Genomic DNA, 19,096 nt, shown 5'->3' with positions numbered 1-19,096 from the left:
TAGTTAATGATGAGGATTAAATAGTTTTGAGCTGGGGTAGAGAGGTGGCATCTTGTTAGGTTCTGGGTATAGGGGAGAATAGGGCAGCAAAGGTGAATGAATGGAATCATTTAAGAGATCAGAAGATTTTGGCCAGTGATAGAGCTTTGGTGAGTGATAGAGCTGGAGGAGCAAAGGACATTGGCAGGGTTATGTTGGGATAGGAAGGCACCTGAACAAGAGCCCTCTCCTCCTTTTCCATAGTTTTATCTTTGACTTTCCCTTCTTTGCCCTTGAAAGTATTTTTTTCAGCTTTGATACTAAAGACATTGTCACACAAAACACTGTTTATGCAACACTCTGCGAAGCACTTCTGTTCCTCTTTCACAGTATTTGTGTACATATATGGATATTGTTAAAGTGGGACTGAAAGTGGAAGAGTGTCAAAGTTCAATGTGTGTTCTTTCCAGTTGTTTTTACAGACATTGACATTACAGACAAGGAAAATGTAAATAGCAATTTTAGTGTCATATGTGAAAATGCCTTTAGCATTTGCCATCTATTCCTGTGTTGCTGCATCTTGTGGCTGTTTCCTTGGTTTTGAAATCTCCAGCTAAATAGCTGGTACATCTTCTTCTAGCATTTCAATAGCATCCACATTTTATTCAGTCATGCTTCCTCAGTCATGTTTCCTATGAAATATCATGGCCATACATAAAATGCCTATGAGAGCATCCATGGTTTCTGCATAGGCTGCAGGCTCCTTCCAGACCACCAAACAAGATGGATTTCCATGCTGATAAATAATTCAGCAAGGGTGGAGACAAATCATGTAGGTTACAGACTGTGCAGAAGGTTTGTAGGCTCATGCAATTGCATATCTCATTAATATATATAATTTGCATGAAAACTGCAATTTCCATATCACAGCGTGGCTAATAGTGACTCATGTATCCAGGATCTCTCTGTGGACCACAGCCTGTATGGCATGGAATAGGTCTTCCTTCCCCTTTCCTTTTCAGCAGTAGCAGCAGATTTTGAATGGATGGCCAGAATCTTCATATAATCTCCTACTCAGGGCCACCTGAGAAGGTGTGTGTATGTGTATGTGTGTGTGTGCGCACACACACACACACACACACGTTTCATCCACACCCTCTACTGCTACATAATCACTCAAGCCTTTCCAAATATGTAGTTCTTTACTGCTCATCCAATGAAAGGGGAAGACAGTCAGGAGCTAGTTTGCTATATGCCATATATTTCTCTCCTGTATTCATTCCATGTATTTATACCCTGGTGTTCTTTTCAAAAGAAGATGTAAAGCAGTTACCAATAAGGATAAGACAACAATATTAAAACAAAAATAAAAATAAATAAATAAATAATAAATAACAATCTATAAATAAATAACAATATCAAAAATAATAATAAATAACAATATCAAAAATAAATAATGTTTTTGTAACAATAATAAAAATAACAATAAAGGCAAGAAATGCCTCATATGTATACATTCTCTAGCATCAAAAACCAAAATAAATAACTGGCAAGTCAACAGATAAATTAAAAGAGAGAGAAAAACTGATTACCCAAGTGGTGAGGTAATGGGATGGGATCACACTCCTCTGAAAGACAAAGTTTGCCCCTTGGAGGTGTTGTCTTTGGAGATGCAGGTGGCAGCGATGTGCAGAAGTGCCTTTTACCAGCTATGGCTGGTACACCACTTTTGGCTATACTTGGAAAAGTTAGAACTGACCTCAGTTACTCATGCTTTGGTGACATCCAGATTGGACTACTGCAGTGCTCTCTATGTGGGGCTGTCCTTGAAGGCAGTTCAGAAGTTCTACCATATCTTCCCTTACCCTTTTTCTAAACTAAATAGCCCAAAATGTTATAGCTTCTCCATGTATGGAAAACCACCTGATATTTTTGGTTGTCTTTTTCTTTGTTGTTTTCAAGTTCTCTAATGTCCTTTTTGAGATGCAGCGGCCCAAATTAAACATAACTTGGACTTTTAAAAATGTTTTGAAACATTTCTCATCAAACGCTCTTGAGTAAACTTCTCAGTCATGGAATAAGGGGACAGGCCATTTATGGATTGGTAACTAGATAGACGGAAAGCAGGGCCAGGAGTAGGAATAAATGGGCAGTGTTCACAATGGAGAGAAGATGTGGAATGAACATAAGGACAGCCCTGCCGAATCAGGCCCAAGACCTGTCTAGTCCTGCTAACTTGGACCTATCTAGTCCCTACTAACTTGGCAAAGAGGCACCTTTTAATGTGGTGATTCTCTTTATTTAGCAGGGGGAGAGTAACTGGCCTATCCACCCCCAGCACACTACCTCCAGTGACTGTTGATGGTATCTATCATGTTTCTTTTTGGATTGTGAGCCATTTGGGGACAGGGTTCCATCTTATTTGTTTGTTGTTTCTTTGCGTAAACTGCCCTGAGCCATTTTTGGAAGGGCGGAATAGCGAATAAGTAGTAGTAGTAGTAGTAGTAGTAGTAGTTGTTGTTGTTGTTGTTGTTGTCATCCAGCATCCTGTTTCCCACAGTGGTCCACCTCTAGGAAGCCCACAGTCAAGAGATAAAGCATGACCTCTCTCCTGCTGTTGTTCCCCTGCATCCTGCCTCTGAGCTTGGAAGTAGCTTATAGCTATCAAGACTAGTAGCTATTGATATACTTGTCCACCATGAATTTGTCTAAGCCCTTTGAAAAACCATTCATGCTGGTGACTATCACTACATCCCATGGCAGAGAATTCCATGGATTAATTATGCACTTTGTGAAAAAGTACTACCTTTTGTCAGTCCTAAAATTCTTGGTGATGTGTTTCATGGCATGATCTCTGGTACTAGTGCTGTGGGAGAGGGAGAAAAAAATTCTCCCTCTCCACACCTTGCATAATTTTAAAAACCTCTATCATGTCTCATCTTAGTCACCTTTTCTCTAAACTAAAAAGCCCCAGATGTTATATCTTTGCCTCATAAGGAAGGTGCTCTAGGCCCCAGTCATCTTGATTGCCCTCTTCTGCACCTTTTCCAGTTTTATAAAGTCCTTTTTGAGATATGGTGACCAGAACTGTACAGAGTACTCCAAATGTGGCCACACCAAGGTTTTGTGTAAAGGCGTTGTAATATTAGCAGTTTTTGTTTCAATCCTTTTCTATGTATCCCTAGCATGAAATTTGCCTTTTTCACAGCTGCTGCACAGTGAGTCAAAACTTTCAATGAGAAGACTACCAAAACCCCAAGGTCCAAATCCTACCCAAGATCCCAAAAAGCGTAATGCCTCTGGCATTGGCAAGATTTTTATAACCCAGCTGCAATCATGCTCATAAGGCATTGAAGACAAATTCTTGGCTAGGAGGCAGGCGCAGTCTCAGCTACTCACCAGGCTTGCTGGCTTCTCAGGTGTAAGAGGGAAAACCTTGGAACAGGGAGGCGTATGGCAAAGTCTCTTATCCCACTGCTTTGCTGCTGTTGCTACCTAAGAAAGGCAAATTTTTGAATCCCTTTTAAGTGCTTTCCTTTCACTGAACAGAATAAAATGTATGCATAAGAACTAATTTTGCTTTTTCAGATGTATGGATCTCTGTACAACTGAGCAAATCACATTAAAGTTCTGAATACACAGTAGCAACTGTTAACCCATGTTCCTTTTTGTACACTTGGAGGATGCCTCTGTACAATATCACTTCTTTTTCAGTCATTCTGAATGTGTTGGTGAAATGTGCATCTCCATGAAAGATGTGTCTATGAAATACTTTCTGCTTCATTACTTAAATATGCCCTTGCGGTTCTTCAGAAAATCATGGTTCTGTGAGAAAAACCTTTCTTACCATGAATTATCACCTCTGTAGATTTAGTAATGCTACCTGTGGCTAGAATTCTTTTTTGCTCAGTAGGGCAGTCTTCTGTCAAGGCAAGATATCAAAGCTTTAAAATATCATTTTTAAGTAAAACTGTAAGTAGCCTGCTCTATGCTATGAGTTCTTCTTTAATCACCCTACTTGCCTATTTGTTTCTCATTTTATATCTCCTGTGTAAGCAGATTTATTTTCCAATTTCTTTCTGCTCCAGATTTCCTTATTTTCATAATATAGCTTTTTATTTCCATATGCTTCCTGGGGCAAGCAATCAGCATATTAACTTGGTTAAAAGCTGGAAGCTTGCCTCAGTGTAGAAAATACAATTTGCATACAGATAGCTACTAATTCATGTATTAACTTAGCAACACAGTAAGGAAGACAAACCAATATAGCCCAATCCTATGCCTGTATAAGTAAATAAATGCAGTGGGGCATAGTGGTCACGGTTTCTTAGTGGCATTACAGATCATAATGTTATGGAAGCACTGTAGAAATATTCTGGTGCTGTGGGCAAATTTGTCAGTAGAGGTGTTTATGGCTCAATCTGGGATGTGTATATCTATATTTAGGTAACCAATGAACCTCCGAAAGGTCTACGGGCAAACATCAGGCGAGCATTCACAGAAATGACAGCTACATTTTTTGAAGAAAATATCCTAGGAAAAATATGGAGAAAAATCATTTTTGGCATTTGCTTCTTCCATGCAATCATTCAGGTACCTCTTATAATTCTAAAAAATATAAAGAGAAATAGTTGGCATAATACCTGTTCCGAAAAATGTTCTGTATTTCTTTGTGTATTTATCTAATATATTTGCATCCCACCCTTTCTCCAAGGAGCTATGCAGCAGTGTACAACATGGGGCTATTCCATTTTATTATAATCTTTATGTCACAACAGTATTTTCTTCAAAACTTCTCTAAGCACTAGTTTTTGACATGAAAGCTGTAAAAATGCAGTCTTTATAAGTGTTAAGATAATAAATTTAAGAGTACCAAAAAAATTATACCAAAAAATGCTATGTTAATGTCATGTGTATAACAAATGTAAAGGAACAAGTGTTATCATCTGTTTCTCAGGGCAGAAAATTTAATTCCTATTCAAAAACAATTTTCTTGCATATCTTAATGGTTTAATTCATAGGACATGTTGCAAGCGAGGAGAGGGAAATAAACTTATAATCTACAAATTTTGCCTTTTTATCACTGATGTGTTGGGCAGTAAACATATTGTAGAAATATACAGGTTTTAGACAAGGCAGTTCTGGTCAGAGGTTCAATTTCTAATGGATTAGGATTGGGGCAGATTAATCTTTTGGCTGCCCATAGGCAGATAAAGATTTGCTGCCCCAGGGACAAGAGTAAGGGGGCTTGGGGTGGAGGAGAGAAACATTTTTGTCTTTTACTTTTATAAATGCCGCTGTCTAGCGGCGGAGGCTCCGCCCGCCTCCTAAACCATCACAGGAGGTGAGGTTGGGCACTGGAAGACGGCGGTGAAAGGGCTCCTCCCTCAAGCCCAGCTTACTCGCAAATAATACAGAGCGGGCAATTTCAGGCTTCTGCGCACACGCATGCACAGAGACCCAAAATCACCCGCTCTGTCTCATTTGCAAGTAATCCGGGCTTGAGGGAGGATTTCTTTCGCCACCATCCTCCAGCCAAGTCTTTACTTAAGGATGTGCAAAATGTTTCGATATAGAAACATTTTGATTCAAAACAGGCCATTTTCAGTGTCTCAGGCTTGGAAAAAACCCCACCCTTTAAATAAAAAGCCTGTTTCAAGCTCGGAACAAAACAAGCCCATTTCTATTTGAAATGTTTTGACGTTTCAAGTGCCATTTTGGGTGGTAGGTAGCACGCATCTTCCCTACCACCCAACAAACTTTGGTGTCCATAGGAACTACCCATGGGGAGCAATGGGATGTTTTGAGTTTCCCCATTATTCCCTATGGTCAAAACATTCAAAACATTTTGAGGTTTGTTCCATTGAATCAGCCAGGTTGACACTGTTTCAACAAAACATTTCAGCTGTCTGCATTTTGTTTCTAGCTCGAAACAAAATGCAAAATGAGTTTCATGGACATCCTCAGCCTTTGCCTACCCGCATTCATGTCCATGAAAACTGAATGACAAGAATAAGTTGGTTGGTTTCCTGACTGAAAGGCATGGAGACTACACTTTACAACCCACCTCTGGTTTTTAAAGTAATGAATATTCTTTAATTTATTTATTATTTATTAAACATTTCTTATAGAGCGCCTCCTCCAAAGACTCTCGGTGGTGAACAACAATATCAATATCAATAACAATTATTATTATTACTAATAATAATAATAATTAATAGGCAAACGCCTGGCAAAACAGGTGGGTCTTAAGAAGGGCCTTAAAAGCAGCCAGGGAGGGGGGCTGAACAAATTCAGTTTAATGACTTTAAACTGCTGGTGGCTGTGAGCCCTACCCTTTAATTACAACCTCTAAGTTGACAAGGATGATCTGTAGCAGATACCTCTACTCATGGAGAAACCAGATGTACCTAGAAAACATGACAGACTAGAAAGCAAGCACGTTAATCAAGTTCCCCCCCCCCTTTTTTTTTAAGCAGAGGGCCCTTTCCTATCCAGTTTCCTAATGCAGGTATATGTGTTGTCTGGCCTGATAAATTTATCACAGTTTGATAGTTGACAAGATCAGTGGGTGACATGATCCATTAAATGACAGGTCAGCAGGTCATTGCAGGGGAAGGGAGATCAGAAACGTAATTGCTGTTTCCCCTTCTGACTGTCCTGCCAGCTCTTTGACCTTGGAAAGCAATGCCAACCACCCACAGAGCCTCAGTTTGCCCCTTTGTAATATCAGGTCAGCCCAGGATAAGTCTGAAATCATTCATGATCTAATTCTGGATGAAGGGGCCGATCTGGTATGTATTACAGAGACTTGGTTGGAGGAGCCTGGTGGCCCAGTCTGGTTCCAGCTTCTCCCTCCAGCGTACTCTGTTGAGGAGCAGGGAAGGGGATGTGGGCAGGGAGGTGGAGTGGCTGTGGTCTATAAGAACAATATCTCCCTTGCCAGGATCCTTGCCGAAGTGTCTGGCCATATTGAATGTGTGTACCTAAGTTTTGGTTCCAGGGATAGACTGGGACTTCTGTTGGTGTACTGATCACCCCGCTGCCCAACCAAGTCCCTAACTGAGCTGATGGACTTGGTCTTGGGCTTGGCGTTGGAGTCTTCCAGGCTTGTGGTGCTTTGGGACCAATTTGTCCGGGGTGGCTCAGGAGTTCATAACTGGCCATGACAATTATGGGCCTATCCCAAGTGGTCTCGGGACCAACACATATTGCTGGTCACATGCTTGATCTGGTCTTTCACTCTGAACAGGCTGCTGTTCTATGGGTGGAGACTCCGTTGGTTAAGGTTGGACTCACGACCACGTCCCACCTCTTCAGGGGTGGGGGGCCCATTATGATGGTCTGCCCGAGAAGGTTACTAGATCCAATAGGATTCCAGGAAGCCTTGGAGGAATATTATTATTATTATTATTATCATTATTATTATTATTATTATTATTATTATTATTATTATTTTGATTTCTATACCGCCCTTTCAAAAATGGCTCAGGGTGGTTTACACAGAGAAATAAAATAATAAATAAGATGGATCGCTGTCCCCAAAGGGCTCACAATCTAAAAAGAAACATAAGATAGACACCTGTCCCCAAAGGGCTCACAATCTAAAAAGAAACATAAGATAGACACCAGCAGCAGTCACTGGAGGTACTGTGCTGGGGTAGATAGGGCCAGTTACTCTCCCCCTGCTAAATAAAGAGAATCACCACATTCAAAGGTGCCTCTTTGCCAAGTTAGCAGAGGTGTTGGCTCTGCTGTCAACACTCTGGTGGAAAATTGGAATAATCAACTCACCAGGGCAGTGGACACAATCGCTCCTAAGCGTCCTCTCCAGCCCTCTTTGAAATTAGCCCCTTGGCATACGGAAGAACTACGGGGGCTGAAGCAGTGAGGTAGCTGACTAGAGCACAAGTGGAGAAAGACTCGACTCAAATCCGACAGATTATTACACAGAGAGCATTTGAAGGCGATACATGTGGCAAAGAAGCAATTCTTTTCCTCCCGTATCACGTCCGCAAGTTCACGTCCGACGGAGTTGTTCAGTGTCATGAAGGGGCTAATGTGCACCCCTTCCCCCTTGAATCAGTACTTGGAACCAACAATTATTCGCTTGACCTTTTTAATGAGTTTTTTGTGGCCAAAACCTCTTGTATGTGGGCCGACTTAGATTCAAACTCCACAATTGTTACTGAATCTGATGCTGAGGTGTCCAGCAGCTCCTCTTATGTGATGACCCTGGATCAGTTTCAGTTCGTGACCCCTGATGATGTGGACAAGTTGCTTGGAATGGTGTGGCCTACCTCCTGTCCTCTTGATCCTTGCCTGACAAGGCTTATAATATCTGGCAGGGAAGCTGTTGTAGGGGGCCTGGTAGAGATCATAAATGCTTCTCTGAGGGAAGGCGGGATGCCTCCTTGTCTTAAGGAGTCAATCATTAGACCACTTCTGAAGAAGCCTGCCTTGGATCCCTCAGAGATAAGCAATTACAGGCCTGTCTCCAAGCTTCCATGGCTGGGCAAGGTAATTGAGAAGGTGGTGGCCTCCCAGCTCCTTGCAGTCTTTGAGGAAACTGATCATCTAGAAACATTTCAAACTGGCTTTTGGGTGGGCTATGGGGTGGAGACTGCCTTGGTTGGCCTGACAGATGATCTTCGATTGGGAATTGACAGAGGGAGTGTGACTCTGTTGGTCCTTTTGGATCTCTCAGCAACTTTTAATACTATTGACCATAGTATCCTTCTGGACCATCTGAGGGGACTGAGGGTGGGAGGCACTGCTTTGCAGTGGTTCCGCGCCTACCTCATGGAGAGATACCAGTTGACAGATTCAGTTTCTTGGAAACTGAACTTTCCTATGGTGTCTCTCAGGGCTCCATATTGTCTCTGATTTTATTTAACATCTACATGAACCACTGGGAGAGATCATCAGGAAATTTGGTGCAGGGTGTTATCAGTATGCTGATGACACCCAAATCTACTTCTCCATGTTAATATCATCAGGAGAAGGCATAACCTCCCTAAATGCCTGCCTGGAGGCAGTAATGGGCTGGATGCGGGATAACAAACTGAGGCTGAATCCAGATAAGACGGAGGTACTTATTGTGTGGGTTTGGAACTCAGGAGCCGATTTTGATCTGCCAGTTCTGGATGGGGTCACACTCCCCTGGAAGGAAGAGGTATGCAGTCTGTAGGTGCTCCTGGATCCAAACCTCTCCCTGGTGTTCCAGGTTGAGGTGGTGGCCAGAGGTGCTTTTTATCGGCTTTGGCTGATATGCTAGCTGCATCTGTTTCTTGAGATGAATGACCTCAAAACGGTGGTACATATACTGGTAACCTCTAGGCTGGATTATTGCAATGTGCCCTATGTGGGGCTGCCTTTGTACATAGTCCGGAAACTACAGTTGATCCAGAATGCGGCAGCCAGGCTGGTCTCTGGGTCATCTAGGAGAGACCATATTACTCCCATATTGAAGGAGTTACACTGGCAAAATACGTTTCCAGGCAAAATACAAGGTGCTGGTTATTACCTATAAAGCCCTAAACAGCTTGGGCCCTGGGTGTTTAAGAGAATGTCTTCTTCACCATGTGCCTCACTGCATGTTAAGATCATCTGGAGAGGCTCATCTGCAGTTGCCGACCACTTGTCTGGTTGCTACTCAGGGACGGGCCTTCTCCGTTGCTGCCCCTGGACTTTGGAATTGCTCCCTGTTGAAATAAGAGCCTCCCCATCTCTGTCAACTTTTTAAAAGGCACTGAAGACACATTTATTCCCCCAGTCTTTTTAATTAGATTTATAGTTTTAAATTTTTAATACTGGGTTTTAAATGTTGTAAATGTTTTTTAATGTTTAAAATGATGTTAATTGTCAATTGATTTGATGTTTTAAATTATTTTCATGTAAACCGCCCAGAGATGCAAGTTTTGGGTGGTATAGAAATATCATAAATGAATGAATGAATGAATGGAATTCAGTACAACTTCTGTTGATTGCAGAGGAGCCAAATAATTGTTTCAATAAAAAGAAACCCCAAAAATTGTATCATAAAATTGCTAAGAAGACAACTCCAGTGTAATGTTTGTTAAACTGAACAAAGCTAATTTTATATTGTTGCTGTCTTAAACTTCAAGGAAAGAAAAAAATTTGGACCTCTTGGTTGGAACATATGTTATGAATTTAATGACAGTGACAGAGAGTGTGCCTTACTGAATCTCAATCTTTATTGTCAAGAGGGAAAAGTACCCTGGGATGCCCTTACATATATAACAGGTACGGTACACTGACCATTTAATAACAGCTGTGAAATTAATGCTGATCAGTTTACATTATTCCATTGTACAGTAAATAATTATTAAAGTAATGGCTATGACCCAAAGTGCTATTCAGATGAGCTCAAGGGCTCGAGTCCACCCAGTGGGATTTTTAACTTCCTAAAAAAAAAAACACCAGTACAGTACACCCTTTATGTAATGTCATATGCTTGCCATGTGGCATAGGAAACTATTGTTCAGAAAAATGAAGTCCAAAGTCTCCTTGGATACACAGGACTAGTTGCCAGTTTCTTTGGATCCTAGTCAATTTATTTCCACAAAGTAGCTTGGGATTTCAAATGATAATATAATATAGACCCAAAGGATGCCTTCATTCACATTCCATGCAAGCCAGTGTTATTTAGGGGTGCCATCTTGCAATTGTCGTTCTTTTTGGAATCCCAAAATAGGAAACGACAGTGTATTACTAGTATTTGAAGAGCCTCAGAAACAAAACTCCAGTTAGCCAGAAATTATGGTTCAAGATCATCCAAAACAATCAAAAGAAGAAGAATATTCTTAAATGGAATGTTTAATTGTATGACACATTATTTTTTATTCAAAATACAGTCATGGGGTGGGGGAGGGGGTGGGACCTGACCATGCCTGTTTGCAAATTTGTGGGCTTAGAAATCCTGACTATTACAGGAATCTTCTTCTAATGTCTTGGTTTGAAATAGATTTTTACACTTCACCGCTCTCTAGAAAAAGTACATGCCTGAATAATTGCAATGCCGCTCCACTGTGATGGCAGTGTCACTCCACAGATTGCATTACATAATGTTGGAGTAGTTAGATATGTGTCCCTAGAGGCTAAGTACTCTAAACTCCTGACATTGTAAAATAGGAATGTACGGAGAGAACTTGCATAACAGCATAAGTTATGCGAACAGCAGGATTAAGGATATATTTTTCAGTTTTCACCTTGGCTTTATTGATGAGCTTAAGGAATTTTGTTTTGGGTGCTAAAAAGAGTACAGAACACCATTACAGCTCTGTGCCCCAATCAGCAATTCTACATTGTACTCAGCAGGCATGGAATCACTACGGCAGGTGAACTCCTGCTCTGTGTGGAAAAGTACAACAGAAACAGTTGCTTTGTTTCCACATGTGAAATATCATTTATAGTGCATCTGAATGCAATGTCAGTTTAATCATAACACCAGATAATATTGAGGCAGTCCTGCCACTGTCCTGCTGCACACATGGCATGCCCTCTCCCCTGACAACCAGGTAGCCATTCAATTTCAACATGGCCACCAGCTTGGATGGCTTTAAAAGGGGCTTAGTCAGATGCATGGTGGACAGATCTATCAATGGCTACTAGTCTGGAGGCTGTGGGCCGTCTCCAGCCTCAGAGGCATGATCCCAGTTGCAGAGGAGCAACAGCAGGAGAGAGGGCATACGCATACTTCTTGTCTGTGGGGCTCCCCAGAGGCATCTGGTGGGCCACTGTGTGAAACAGGATGCTGGACTAGATGGGCCTTGTGCCTGATCCAGCAGGGCTGTTCTTATGTTCTTAACCACATACATCAGATAAGCACAGATCTGGAGAACGTCACCACCCACATCTGATCTACATATACATACATTGCACTTTTTTGACCACTAGGTTCCCCCCACCCCCTTTGACTGAATTACACTCTTTTAGAACAAAGAATGTTAAGAAAAGGGAACAAATGTATGTAAAACCATGCAGAGCAGAATATATATTAAGCTTAGAATGCCCAGTTTTAAAAGACAGAAAAAGACTCTTTTTCATTGTTGTTCAGGCAATACACAGTCCCCTTTAAGATAACAATTTCATTCTAGTTTGAGTGAATTAAACCCTGTTTTACTTGCTGATGGATTTCCATAGTTTCCGTCAAAAATGAACAGTTCAGTTCACCTTAAGTATCATGTTTTCATATCTATCTTTTGGGACTGATTTTACATTTCCCCCATTAGTTACCTGTGCCACAGACTAAAAATCTCTTCTCAGAGTAAACAACAAATATCCTGCTCTGTGCTCTGCCAAGCTGAAGATTAAAATTACTGTAAATTCTTTGAGATGAATACAAGTGCTTTCAAGGTTGCTTGTTAAGTGAAGACTGTTCAGTGAGCACAAATTGCAACTGAAAGTACTCTGTCAGTATGAGTTGTAAAAATTTGTTCATTGACCCATGTCTATTAAACACTTGTTTATAGCTAATTTATTTTACTTCAGCAGCTGCCTTGCATAGTTTTTTGTTGTTTTTTTGGCGAGTTGTGTAGGACCATCTCTCTCTCTCTCTCTCTCTCTCTCTCTCTCTCTCTCTCTCTCTCTCAATTATATTTATACTACATGGCTTTCAGGATAGCTTGCAACAACAAAATAATAAGGGAACAATAATCAAAAGTGTTACAATTAAAATCATACCCCAGAATTAAAATTCAACTCCAAACCATTTTACACAGCAGACAGTGGCAAATAAAATACTCCCAATGCAGTTAAACATCAGCTATCAGCCTGTTCTCTGAATTCCTGCTGAAATAAGAGCAGTTTAACTAGTTTCCAAAAGGTGAGATGGCCTGGTGAGCTTCCCTAAGTAGTTGGAATAAATATATAGGCTTTCATTTGGTTGCAACAGATTTTGTTTAACTAGCATGGCTGTTTGAACACTAGGAACAGCCTCTGGATTTATACTAATTTGCCCAGTTGTTTCCAACTGTCAGTGTAGAGGGAGGGATCACCATGGCTGTGACTGAGGGGGGAGGGAGCATCTCCTTGTGCCCAATCTCTTTGTGTTGGCTGGAACATCTGCACAGGGATACGGACATGTAGTCTCCAACTATACAATCCATATAATGCTTATTTTGCAAGTATGGATCATGCTGTTTGCACTTGCATTCAAGGATCTACACACACAGGCCTCCTCGCACAGGTTCAGACCAAAGTGTGACGGTTGTGTGGAGGAGCAGTGTTTGCCAATGCAATTGCAATCTCCCCACTCCATGCATGCAAACAGAACCAAGAGAGCATCTGCACAGGGCAATGGTCAATCTGTCATCATCGGGCACCTAAGTGAATGTCTGCATAGGGCACATGTTGCAATTTGATCATTCTTTTTCCTTCTTCATATCACTATGACTACAAACCTATGTCAGTTATGATCTTCTTTTCTAATATAATGGTTAGCATCCTGGATACCAAAGTGAGGACACAGCAAGAGGCTGTTCCTCCTAACACAGCTGGCGCTTCCCCACTTCCACCATGCATGCAGGAGGGGAAATGACTTCCACTGATCGTCTCTGCCTTCCGAAGTGTTCTGTACCTTCCAAACATCTGTCTCTGTCAACTACATAACCCTCGGGGACATATTTTGGAAGAAACAGAGCACTTCTGGAGGTAGAACAAATAAGTGAAAATCATTCTCCTCCATGCACATGTGCTATGGAAGTGGGGAAGGCTTCAGCTGCGAGGATGCAACCTCCCCCAGCGCCCTCACTTCCTTAGTCAGGATGCCATTCAGAATGTTTTTGCATATCAGTTAATTTTCTTCAATTTTCTTTGATGCTATGATAGATTTTTAAAAAATGTTTTAGCAAAAGTGTTTCACATTGCCTCTAATTAGATTACCCTTTGTTACCAGAACTGCACAGAAACATGGGTGAGATGCTGCGCCTACGCTAAAGTGGGGAAATTAACTCAAATTGGAGAGCAATCCTGGTAGTATCAGTTTATGCAGGTTTGGTGTATTGGAAAGAATGAGGAGACGTAGGTGCAGTTTCAAAGCTTTATTTAGGGTAAAAGTGGGGAGTTACAGAAGGCAAAAAGAGAGAATGAGAATTAATAGTGTTGGGGGTTTTTGTCTTGATTTCCGGACTGTTAACTAGACGATCCTCTCTCCTGATGGACATATTCAAAGTCAGTTGCTGTGACTAAATAACACTGTAGCACAGCAAAACATCTGGCAGAGTGCAAATCCAGAGGCCTGACTACTGTGATAAGACTATTGCACCATGCTTGACTGGCATCCTCTAAATTATAGTCCAATATAAAGGTAAAAATAAAGAATCTTCCTTTTGATGGAAATGGCCTCTTCAGCTGGTTAACAGATGAGAAGCTAGAGACAATGAAGAAATCAAGATACATTGCAAGAACATTTATAGTGTTAGGCACATCACAAGGCTTCTCCACAAGTTACAGAAGCTACAATTCAGGTTGAAAGTGCCAGAACTACAGACGGTCAGAAGGGAATTTAAATGTCCCTATCAGCCTCAATAAAGGGAGGGTTTTGGACAGAGATCAAAGGAGCATCTAAAGCAGCAGGACACATCCAAACAACATCTTTGACACCTAGGTGAGCCAATTAGAACCTAGCTGAACATCCATTCAGCTGGCAGTTTTTGCGCCTGTATGGCATCAAACAACTACAGACACTTGGATGTTGAATATTGTGACATCTGACTAGAATTTGCAAGAAATCCTGTCTTTACAGGCATAAAACACACCCAACCCACTCCTACTCTAATAGAGGAAGTAAAACTTTACTGGAGAAGGATGCAATAGAACCAGTTGGTTGCAAGAACATTCAAAGTGGTTTTTATTTCGGATATTTCAAAATACCAAAGAGGGATGGGGGAATATGCTGCATACTAGATCTCAGGTAGCTGAACGACTTCATTTTAACAACAAAATTCAGAATAGTCACATTGCAAGGCATTCTTCCCTTATTAGTGCAGGACGAGTGGTTTGAAAGATCTGCATTTCCACATGGAAATAAAGTAAGGCCACATGAAAGTACCTGAGATTCATGGTAGGGGACTATACAATACAAGGTTCTTCCTTTTGGCCGCAATACAGCTCCAAGAGTGTCCACAAAGTAAATGAACCTCGGGACAAGAAGCATATGGATGGTTAGTAGCATTCTCATGGCGTTTAGAAGACTTATTGTTAGACAATATGTGGACAAGCTGCTCGGAGATAACATATTGTTAGACAATATGTGGACAAGCAACTATAGGCCTGTCTCCAACCTTCCATGGCTGGGCAAGGTAACTGAGAGGGTGGTGGCCTCCCAGCTCCTGGCAGTCGTGGAGGAAACTGATTATCTAGACCCATTTCAAACTGGCTTTCAGACAGGCTATGGGGTGGAGACTGCCTGATGGATGATCTCCAACTGGGAATTGACAGAGGGAATGTGACTCTGATGATCCTTTTAGATCACTCGGCAGCTTTCAGTACTATCAACCATAGTATCCTGAAGCATCTGAGGGGGTTGGGGGTGGGTGCTTGTGGTGGTTCCCCTCCTATCTCTTGGAAATAGTTCAGATTCTGTCCTTTGGAGACTGTCAAAATCTGAAATTTCATATAGTATCCCTCAGGGCTCCATATTTTCTCCAAGGCTGTTTAACATCTACATGAAACTGCTGGGAGAGATCATCAGGAGATCTGTTGCAGAGTGTTATCAGCATGCTGATGACACCCAAATCTATTTCTCCATGTCAACATCATCAGGAGAAGGCATAAACTCCCTAAATGCCTGCCTAGAGGTTGTGATGGGCTGAATGAAGGATAACAAGCTGAGGCTGAATCCAGATAAAATGGAGGTACTTATTGGTTGGGGTCAGAACTCGGGAGACTATTTTGATCTGCTGCACCTGGATGGGGTCATACTTCCCCAGAAGAAATAAGTACGCAGTCTGGGGGTGCTTCTGTATCCTAACCTCTCCCTGGTATCTCAGGTTGAGGCAGTGGTCAGAGATGCTTTCTATCAGTTTTGACTGAGAGGCCAGCTGCATCCGTTTCTTGAGATAAATGACCTCAGAACGGTGGCACGTTTGCTGGTAACTTCCAGACTTGACTACTGCAATGTGCTCTATGTGGGGCTGCCTTTGTACATAGTCCGGAAACTGCAGATGGTAAAGAATGTGGCAGCCAGGTTGGTCTCTGGGTCATCTCAGAGAGACCATATTACTCTTATGCTAAAAGAGCTACACTGGCTCTCATTAAGTTTCCAGACAAAATAAAAGCTGCTGGTTATAACCAAGTGAATTTTGGCCCGTTGAATAACGGGCGCTAGTAATGGCGCTCCTGGCCCCCCGCCGCCATTCCCCCTCCCTCCGCCATACGCCCCCCACACACACCTTTAAGGGCCAAATCGGCCCAGGCACTTGCCCCCGCCAGGCCGGGGAGACGGAGGCCGGGACCGGGGGCGGAGCGGAGGCCATGTAACTTTAAAAAAAAAATTGCTCCCGCAGCCGATGCCGCCGACCGCCCACCCTCCCTCCCAGCTGCCGAGTCCCCCTTACCCTGGCCGACTGCTGTCGGCCGAAGACTGCCCTCAATTTAAGAGGCAGAGAGGAGCTCGCAAGCAGAGCTCCTCTCTGTGCAAAGTCTCTTGCCGAACTGCCGCTTTTTGGACGTTGCCCATGAGACTCTGGAATGCGCTCCCTGCTTAAATAAGAGCCTCGCCTGACAATTCTGACAACTTTCAAAAAGGCAGTTAAGACACATTTGTTCACTCAGGCTTTTAATTAGATTTACAATTTTAATAGTTTAACATTATGTTAAATTTTAAATTATTTTAATGTTTTATCATTTTTAATTTTGCCCAGTGATGCAAGTTCTGGGTGGTATACAAATGTGTTCAAACAAACAAACAAAGAAACAAACAAACAGTAAAGAGCACTTCTCTGAGCAGATTCAGTATATTCTGCAGCTCCTGAAAGACCTAGATATTCTGGTGAACTGAAAAAAGACATCTCTAACCCTAGTGCGGAGAATACAATATATAGGAGCAGTCCTAAATGCCCAGGACCAGAGAGCTTATCCACCATAAGAATATAGTGTTGTAAGACAGTGGCCTAGCAATTGTTGATGCTGTAAAACAGGGGTGGGGAACCTTGGCCCTCCAGCTGTTGTTGAACTACTACTCCCATCATCCCCAGCCACATATTGTGGCTGGGAATGGTGGGAGTTGTAGTTCAAAAACAGCTGGAGGGCCAAGGTTCCCCACCCCTGGTGTAGAATGTACTGTAATTTTGTTCTGTGTTTCCAGCACTAAGTATCGTGTCTCAGGTGCCTCCTATTATATTGTTGTAATCTTTCTGAACCAACAATCAGACCTGATCCTATACAGGATTTGCTCTGGTCAGATCATTCTATTATAGCCAACAGAATTTTTGGTTTTTTGCTTTACTATTCAGATACCTTTTAATTTGCAAGGACTCTGTGAAATCAAATAGGCAAACATACCATATTTACCCAAATACAAGATAACTCTGAATTTAAGATGACCCCCCTAAAAATAGAGGTTAAATATAGGTAATACCCCTTTCTACACTTATTTATATAAAGCAAGAAGACTGAATTTTAAATGACCCCCTGATTTCTAACATTAAAGAACTTGGGGGAAAACTAGTCTTGGGTTCAGATGAATACAATAGTATACAAACCACAAAGGCCACATTTCCCCATCCCCAAAAGAACTGGTTAGGAAAACATCATTATTAACAACTATTCATTATACTTACCTAGTTGGATTAAATTGTGCATATCATCATCTGCTAAGATAATTAATTGCTGGTTTATCTCCTCTAAATAAATCTATTAGATATTCGTTCTCAGAAGGGATCAGAGCCCATTCAGGCCATTTCACAGTAGCTTTCAGGAGAGAAAGAGTTTTATCCACAAAGCTAACATCAACCCATCATCTATTTTAGTTTTCAAGCCCCTCAAGCTTAACCTGCATTCCTTCCATAGCATCATTTAGAAGAGAGATATCCCAAACAGTGATTTTTCAATAAATGTCTGCTACCAACTAAGAAAAGCACAAACTTTTTTGGGTGTATAATTTTTTCCTTTTAAAAATGGTTTATGCAGTACTTCAAATGTCTTAAAATAATTGCACATTATTCCCACTGTGTTTGTAACTGGATGTAAATTTAGGAGAATTGTCAGGATACAGAATGAAGATTATAAAAATCTGTTTTCATCCTGATTTTTAAGGGATAGGAGGAGGCTGCTGGATTATGTACATCCTCATACAGGTCTGAAAAGATTTTGCAGGATAAAGATTTTATCCAGGATAAAGTAATTCTTGTATACTAGAATTCCTGCATGGATTGTGAAATTGGGCATGGCTTGCACAATACAGGCTTGGTTGCAAAACAGCCTAGAAGTACCTCTGCATATGTGCAGCAAGACACAGTAGTTGACATCCAGAGCAACTTACTAGTGACGCAGTGGGATGATGTGCCCACGCTACAGCGAGCTTTCCTAGCTGCACAGGCTGGGGCGCGCAGCAGGGGAGAGTGAATTGTGATGGTCGGTACTGCCTCTAGAAGGGCCTTGTGTCACCCAAAATATATATCCCTAAGGGTCATGCAGCTCTCGGGGACATATTTTTAGGTAAACAGAAAGATGGTCTGGAACTAGTACAGACCATCAAAATTTGTTCCGCCTGCTTTGCTCCTGAGGCCACGCAGCTGCAGTGGTAGTGAGGAAGCTCTCCATAGTGTTGGCATGTCTTCCTGGCATGCCACCGGTAGGTTACTCTGATTGTCAGCCATGATGGCTTTGGGTTATCTCTGCACTTCACTTTTCTGTGTATGCATGATTGATTCTGTTATATCACTGGCCCAATGACATCAGCAACCCCATGATGCCTTGGAGTCCTTGCTGCATATTTCCCAAGAACTCCAGTGTATCATGGTTTCCAAGCATGCATAGCAAGACCTTCATACAGCCTGTGGATGTTCCCAGGACACACTTTGTAACACTCTGTGTATGCCTGGAAATCCTCCAGTGCATCACAGAGACAATTATATCATCAGCATTGTGAGAG

General features: G+C 41.8%; 1 protein-coding gene across 8 annotated transcripts in view; it reads left to right on the top strand.

Annotated features, from left to right (window-relative positions):
- Window positions 1-19,096, top strand: part of DNAH6 (dynein axonemal heavy chain 6) — a 353,767-nt gene that overhangs the window by 293,769 nt on the left and 40,902 nt on the right. For 5 of the 8 annotated variants that reach the window (XM_053291993.1, XM_053291992.1, XM_053291996.1 and 2 more), the window contains 2 exons: window positions 4,426-4,572; window positions 10,107-10,245. In XM_053291993.1, the coding sequence (XP_053147968.1) occupies window positions 4,426-4,572; window positions 10,107-10,245 (286 nt within the window). Of the gene's footprint in view, window positions 1-3,187; window positions 3,400-4,425; window positions 4,573-10,106; window positions 10,246-13,897; window positions 14,023-15,652; window positions 15,858-19,096 lie in introns of those variants that run through there. The other 3 variants (XR_008315406.1, XR_008315407.1, XM_053291997.1) reach the window with 3 other exon arrangements.

Source organism: Hemicordylus capensis, chromosome 2, assembly GCF_027244095.1.
Source record: "Hemicordylus capensis ecotype Gifberg chromosome 2, rHemCap1.1.pri, whole genome shotgun sequence".
Taxonomy (NCBI): Eukaryota; Metazoa; Chordata; class Lepidosauria; order Squamata; family Cordylidae; genus Hemicordylus; species Hemicordylus capensis.
The sequence above is the reverse complement of the archived record's forward strand: the minus strand, read 5'-3'. Positions and strand labels throughout refer to the sequence as shown.